The sequence below is a fragment of the Trichomycterus rosablanca genome, chromosome 24 (genome assembly GCF_030014385.1).
Source record: "Trichomycterus rosablanca isolate fTriRos1 chromosome 24, fTriRos1.hap1, whole genome shotgun sequence".
Classification (NCBI taxonomy): domain Eukaryota; kingdom Metazoa; phylum Chordata; class Actinopteri; order Siluriformes; family Trichomycteridae; genus Trichomycterus; species Trichomycterus rosablanca.
Genome location: NC_086011.1, coordinates 17453485 through 17460682, shown reverse-complemented (window position 1 = coordinate 17460682; position 7198 = coordinate 17453485). Strand labels below are relative to the sequence as shown.

General features: G+C 45.3%; 1 protein-coding gene across 1 annotated transcript; it reads right to left on the bottom strand.

Annotated features, from left to right (window-relative positions):
• Positions 1-867: 867 nt before the first annotated feature.
• kbtbd8 (kelch repeat and BTB (POZ) domain containing 8) lies at positions 868-6358 on the bottom strand. The gene is made up of 4 exons (XM_062986771.1): positions 6310-6358; positions 4000-4207; positions 1772-2889; positions 868-1688 (listed from the first exon to the last, which is right to left on the bottom strand). Exons 1-4 carry the CDS (start codon positions 6323-6325, stop codon positions 1225-1227), a joined length of 1806 nt encoding a protein of 601 aa, XP_062842841.1. The 5' UTR covers positions 6326-6358; the 3' UTR covers positions 868-1224.
• Between the last annotated feature and the right edge of the window lie 840 nt (positions 6359-7198).

Below are 7198 nucleotides of genomic sequence, written 5' to 3'. Positions count from 1 at the left end.
AATTTGATTCAATTTTTGCATTTGCATTCCTCCAAATCTAGATCTGAAGAGAGCAGCAATGCATTAAATGTCCCCTCCGACCAGCCAGCAAGCAATGAGGAACCCCACTGACCTCCCAATTTTCCTCCCAATCTAGTCGTATCCAATTACCCCATTGCGTTACGCTTCCTCTGTAATGATGCTGACCTTTGCCGTGACTGACAAAGCCCCCTCCAACACGTGTGCAGTACCGACTGCATCTTTTCACCTGCATGAGGAGAGTTCAAATGTGGATCAGCTTTGCGTACGGAGAGACACACCCTGTGCAGCGCCATCGATCAGCCAGAAGGGGTCGTAATTGCATCAAGTATGAGGAATCCCCAACAAGCCAAGCTAGGTGCCCAGCCTGCCGGTAGCAGAGCTAAAAATACGGGCATTTGTGCCCGTCGGATAGCACGGCGGATATCCGAATGGAAGGTTCGAGTTCTCAGAGGTGGTGGGATGGCACATTAGACCGTGGTGACACCCTCGTTTGAGGCTAAACAAAAAATAGAGCCGCTCACATGCATCAGAAAATTTAAAAAATAGTTAAACAGTCACTTATATTTTACCGAAAAGTCTACCGGCACTGCCCAAGTATGAAAATAAACAACAAAAAGCACTCAGCAACCCTACTCTCAATTATATTTACCTATTTAAATGACTACTAAAGTAAATTTAAATAGAAAAAAAGATTTCCCCCATGAGCTGGCACTGAAAAACAATAAAAGACGACCAAGTCATCACACGTAGCTACCTAACAATGGGCATCTCGGCCCATCATACCCGTATGAACACGTATAGCTATTTAAAGGCCTATTTATTACTTTACCGTGACTTGCCACTCTGTCCTTTTCGAACAGGATTTTTATTACTCTGAAATGCGCCAAAACCAAAAAATAATAACAATAAAATAAAATAAATCAGCGATCAGCGACACAAATTCCCTCACGTAAGCCTGAACACAAACTGCTTCACACACACACACACACACGTCATAATGTGATAATTGCACTTAGAATCAGTTCCGACTGTAAAAACGAGCGACGGCCAGAAATTCGTTCGAGTCTCTTCGATTAAAATACTGCCGCCTACACCGAGCACCTGTCCGGTTCATCAGAAACCCCCCCCCCCGGAACCACCGCCTCTACGCCGGGGTCGGAACAGCACCAAAAAATAAAAAAAAACCAAACAAACCACCAGTGATCAGAGCACTTTCTGGAGACACTGCGGGTACAGCTTGGCCACGACGCACTCGAAATGCCGGCCGAGGTCCCAAAGCCGCTCGGGCGTCTCGTACACTTTGCCCCAGCTGTCCTCCTCCTGGTCGTACTGATACAGGCAGTTCTTGCGGCTGGTCCGGAACACGTGCTCCTCCACCGTGACCAGCGTGGCCCGGACGAACAGGTGGAGCCTCCCGCCCAGCGTCATGGCTTTGATGTACGGACTGGCCGCCTGCTCGAAGGGAAGGTCCCGCCTCCGGCTCCAGATGTTGCGCTCGATGTCGTACACCTCCACGGTGAAGGTGCGCTGGTGGTTACGGCACACGCCTCCGATGTAGTAGATGTGGTGCTCGTGGAGAACCACCAGGCCCTGGCAGCGCGGGATGTTCATGGGAGAAAGGTGCCCCCAGTAGTCTTTACGCGGGTCGAAGCAGAAGAAGTACTCGCCTAAAATAAGACAGAGGGGTAACCAGGTGAACGACAGCAGCCAATCAGGGCTTCGTCTTCGATATCGATCGTTAGATTCTTACCTTGAAGCACGTAGATGCGATCCTTATACTCCACGGCGCTGTGGAACTCCATGGCTACGGGCATGGGGCTAACAGTCGTCCAGCGATCGTCCCTGGCGTCGTAGCACTCGACAGATTTGAGCGCGTTGCGCCCGTCTCCTTCGTAGACCCGCCCGCCGAGCGCGTACACCTTCCCGCAACAGTGTACCAGACGGCACCCGATCCTCGCCCTCAGCATGGGCGCCCGTGCCAGCCAGCGGTTCCCGGCGTGCTCGTATTGCCAGACGTCGCTCTCCGCGCGGTGGTCGATGCACGTCTCGCTGCTGCCCGGGCGGTACCCTCCTGCGATGAAGATGTCGCTCTCGGGCGTGATCAGGATCCCGACCTCGCGGAGGTCGTTGGGCGGCTTGCAGAGCTTGAACACTTTGCCCGTCGCCGTGTCCAGACACGGCACCGTCTGCTTCTTCACCGAGTGCTTGTGCGCCGCGTCGAAGCAGATCACCATCTCGGATGCGGTCATACCCAGGCGCTGCGGGCAGCCGCTGGCGCCGTCCGCTCTGCTCTTTTCCGACTGCTCGACGGGCAGCGCGAGGGCGAAATGGGCCGGAATGCGGCTCACGAACTCCTCGTCCAGCAGGGGGAGCCGAATGCATTTGGCAAAGATGTCCGCTAGTAAAGGCTGTCGGCGAGCGTGGTCGTGTTCCAGCCAGCGCACGACGCCCTCGTAGACGTGCTCCTCCTTCTCCACGTTGAGGTCGTCGCTGTCCAGGATGCCCACCAGCTGCTCCTTGGTCAGGTGCACGAACTCGGGCTCGCTCACGGCGCACAGGAACTTCCTGCGCACGTAGTCCTGGGCGCGATCGCGCAGCTCGCGGTGCCCGTAAGCATCCGCGAACATGAACACGCCGATGCAGTTCTGAGGCTCCAGCCGGCTGATCATGAAGTGCGCGCACTGATCTTGCAGCGCCGGGATCTGGAAGAGGCTGGCGGCCGTGAACAGGGCCTGCACGTTGTGTTCGGACAGGGAGACGCGCGACGTGTAGGCGTAGTCCAGGACCAGGGCCATGGACTCGGACTCCACGCCCACGATGCGCACCTTACGCTGGCTGCTTTCTGTAAGGCCGCTGGTGAACATTGATCTAACAAGAAGGGAGGGGGAGGACAAAAATATTAGGATTTATGGACACAGAAAGATCTACAGGATCCCGGTACTATCCTAAAATGCTATAAAGGATGTGCATTGGGGACAGGGCCTCGGATTTGGGTGAAGATTTGATTAGATATGAAAAACAGGGGTACTTAAGGACCAGGACTAAGAACTACTGCTTTAAAGTAGTCCTAACATTGAGAATTAACCAAGCTGTGGCAAATTATGCCAGATTTGTCTGATTTGGTGACACAGCAGTTAAAACATTTTCAGGGTTTTAGCTGCCAGTGAAGCTCCTATCAACAAATTCAGGCTGTCCATTAAAATAAAAGCATACACACTATGTAACTGCTGAAGTGTTGCAGAGAAAAGGTTTTCAGGTACAAATCAGATAAGAACTAAGCTGGACTGAGAGGAGCAGGAACAACTGGCTGGCTAATAGAGGGCAGGATCAGGACTGAACCCAAACGGTGATTCAGTTTAACATTTAAAACTGCATGAGACTGAACACAGGGCAAACTGGAGGGCTGCGTCTCAAACTACAATGCTTAATTCTTTTGTGATTAATACAGCAATGGTAACGTAACCAATTAAGTACACAATTTAGTATTTGGGACACAGCAGCGCAATGTATGTACTCTGTAACTAGCTGTTTCTAATACCTACTGCACTCAGCGCAGTCACAGGGACGAGTTAAGTTTATACAGCAATCAACGGAAAACACAGGGAACATCCACGAAATTAGTCAGCGACTGGAAAATCAGGTGAGACCTGTGTAGTGTGCACTAGGCGTAATATGTTTTGTCAATTCCATGATTCAGTTTTCTTCAGGCATTTAATTGTTTTAGGGTTTTTTTTTTCCTGCTTCACCACATCTGATAACAGTTTTATAAGTTTAATCAGAATATACTGTTTACTTAAAGAAAATGGCTGTGTTAAATGGGAGATATTGGCATTACTGATATACGCAGCAGCTATGTCACTATATTCTATATTCTCTTGATGAAATGCCTCTATTTGAACAACGTGTGCTCTGCCGGCCACCTTATTCAAGTCAAGATGAGAACACTCTGAAAGCAGAATATAAAAAGACACATCGTACCTGAAGTAAGGACTAATGGCGGCGAGCACGTTTCTGTGACAGGCGAAGGTCTCGCCATTGTCCACCTCCACGACGATGTCAGTCAGCTGTGCTTCGTCGTACAGGGCTTTGAGCTGCTGGAGAATGGTGCAGGCGTGCATAGCATCTACGCCATTATAGGCCGTGCTCGCAGGGGTCCCATTCTGTACTTGTAACAGCTTACCAACTTCTAATTAGACAAAAAGAGCATTCGTTCTCATTATACTGATGCACAGGTACACAACACGACCAACTGTTTTTCTTGGTTCGGGGCATTTGGGGGTTAAAGTACACAATCAATTACGATACCGCAGTAATGGGGCAAAAAAAGGGTTAGAGGTTCTACACAAGAGCCACCAGGATGTAAACCAAACAAGACTGTGCAACCACTGACCACCAATGACCAAACGAAGATTTATATGAACGCCTCATGTGAGCTATGGCAATAATTTAATTTTTTGAGATGTGGCTTTTTAAAAAATCTAAAAATTAGTACAATAAAGATTTCAAACATTCATCTATGCTTGATGCTGGGAAAAGGGAATCAATAGTTAACTTTAGTTTGTTGCCCACAACAAGGCGTCACATATAAAATGATTAAAATTGCAACTTTGATTTGCTCTAAAATGTTTGTTGCTGAAATTAAGGCAAAGAAAGTCTTGCTGACGACATATCAGAAAACCTGAGGAAAACAATCTTCAAAACTGCAGCAACTTTGTTTTGGAACGTGTTCCAGGCTTTACTTTTAAATATATAGAACTCCTTTGTTTGTCATATATACATATACAAAAGTTCAGTACAACAGATATCAAAGCTTGTTCGAGAGCTGGGGTCAGCCATTGTACGCCGTCCCTGGAGCAGACAAAGTTAGGGGCCTTGTTTAAGGGCCCAACAGTGGCTGCATGGCAGAGCTGGGATTCAAACTCTCAACCTTTTAGTTGATAGATCAAAACCCTACCCACTAGACTTCCACTGTCCCTAGATATAGACTTAGATAGTTTGTTCTACATTGTTTAGTTTGTTAGCACTGTCGCCGCACAGGAAGTATGTCCTGGGTCCGATGCCCAGGTGGGGTGGCCTGGGTCCTTTCTGTGTGGAGTTTGCATGTTCTCCCCGTGTCTGTGTGGGTTTCCTCCGGGTGCTCCGGTTTCCTCCCACAGTCCAAAGACGTGAAAGTGAGGTAAATTAGAGATGGACAAAATTGTCCATGACCGGGTTTGACTTATGGGTCTTGTGTAACGAGACAGAACTACCGTTTCTGTCACGAATGTAACCAAAGTGTAAAACATGACGTTAAAATCCTAATAAATAAATAAATAAACTGAAGGTTTGTAAGTGGACTGTCAATAATTACATCACATTATGCTTCACTAGATCACTAATGTACGTGCTCCACATGTATTTTCCTTTTCTTTTCAACATCTCAGGCAATTACTGACTTATTAAAATTGATCAAGTCCAGAAGATTATACTGGTTTTATCCTGCTTGGTTTACATTCAGTGGAAGACCAAGCTTTGATTCTTTGTTTATTATTGTTAAAGACCATGTTGATTAAATGAGTTCTATCAGTAGCACATCCACATTTTATAGAAACCACTTATGATTGCACTTTACTACACTGCAGTTTGTATATTAAAGTCACCACTACAGTGAAGAGATTTTAAGAAAGATAAACTAATAGCAAGGCAAGTGCTAATGTTAGCCTGTAGCATGTTAATCCACTATAAGTGAACACCAACTGAGTTTGGCTAACGTTAACTAGTTAGCGACCTGTAAGAAGATTTTAATAAACTTTAAAAGAACTTAAGCTGGCAACTTCTGAACAGCACTGATCCGTCGAAAGGTTGCTGATTTCAAAATAAAAACAGAAGGATATTTAAAAGAAACCCACCTAAAATCACTTTGTCATTTAAACTTAGAGTAGTCAAACAATAACGGCTGCAGTACAAAGCGCACTTGCATACTAACTAGTATTAGAAACGCTCGGGCTGTGTACTATTCTCGCGTACTATTCTTACATACTATCCGTATACGCTGTTAATTTAGTACGGTGCGCCGTTCAGACGTGGCTATAACATTAGTCGGCTAGGCTAGCTTTGCTAAGCTACGTTAGCCTAGCCGGCAACCGGTTTATACTTTTCTACCCAAACAAACACATTCCGAGCTAAACTTAATAAAACTAAAAGCATCATGCAGGCACGGAAACCACGCCGTGACTCAAACTGACTCTAGAACATTTTAGAGAAACGAATGAAAGTGTCTGATGAGAAGTAAGTGAACGAAGCTCTAACCTCCACCGGCAGCCATTCTCGCCCAGTCCGTCTCACTGCGGCTGGGAAAAACGTCACCGATGGCTCTGTGCGCCCCGGAAACAAGAGCAGCCAATCAGCTTCGAGAAACGTGTTCCACTGGCCAATAGGAAACGACCTGTTCATAATTTTGCCGAGTGCATTAAAAGTAATAGCGTGAAGAGAGCGTTCGATTATTTACACTCGATTCAATCAGGACTACTGTAAAATAAATACATTTATAGATACTATTCAGACTATTTATATAGAATAATATTTTCTGTAATAAAATAAATTGTAAATTATAAATATTATTTAAGTGAAATTAAGCTTATTATTATAATTATGGTTGTTATTAACAACAACAACAATAATAACAACATATGGATGTTTATATTGTATAATATTATAAACTATAATAAAAAGTCAGTTGTAAATTATAAATATTATTTCAGAAACATCAAGCTTATTATTATTATCATTATTATTGTTGGTGTTATTATTAACATTTTACATTTACATTTTTAGCATTTAACAGACGCCTTTATGCAAAGCGACTTACAATACTGTGACCGTGTACAGTCTAAGCAATTGAGGGTTAAGGGCCTTGCTCAAGGGCCCAACAGTGGCACCCTGGCAGTGGTGGGGTTGAACCAGCGACCTTTCGATTACTAATCCAGTACCTTAACCACTAGGCAACAACTACCTTTATCATCAATATTACATCAACAACAAATGATAATAATAATAATAATAAAAACAACAATACTAATAATTATATCTTTCTATCAAAAAAAACTGTCTGTCTGTCTGTCTGTCTGTCTGTCTGTCTGTCTGTCTGTCTGTCTATCTATCTATCTATCTATCTATCTATCTATCTAATAATAATTCA

Excerpts from the sequence above, each read along its gene's own strand:
- kbtbd8 (XM_062986771.1), bottom strand. Across the intron at positions 2,890-3,999 it reads GCCATTAGTCCTTACTTCAG|ATCAATGTTCACCAGCGGCC; the intron begins GTACGATGTGTC and ends CCTTCTTGTTAG. Across the intron at positions 1,689-1,771 it reads TCGCATCTACGTGCTTCAAG|GCGAGTACTTCTTCTGCTTC; the intron begins GTAAGAATCTAA and ends GTCTTATTTTAG.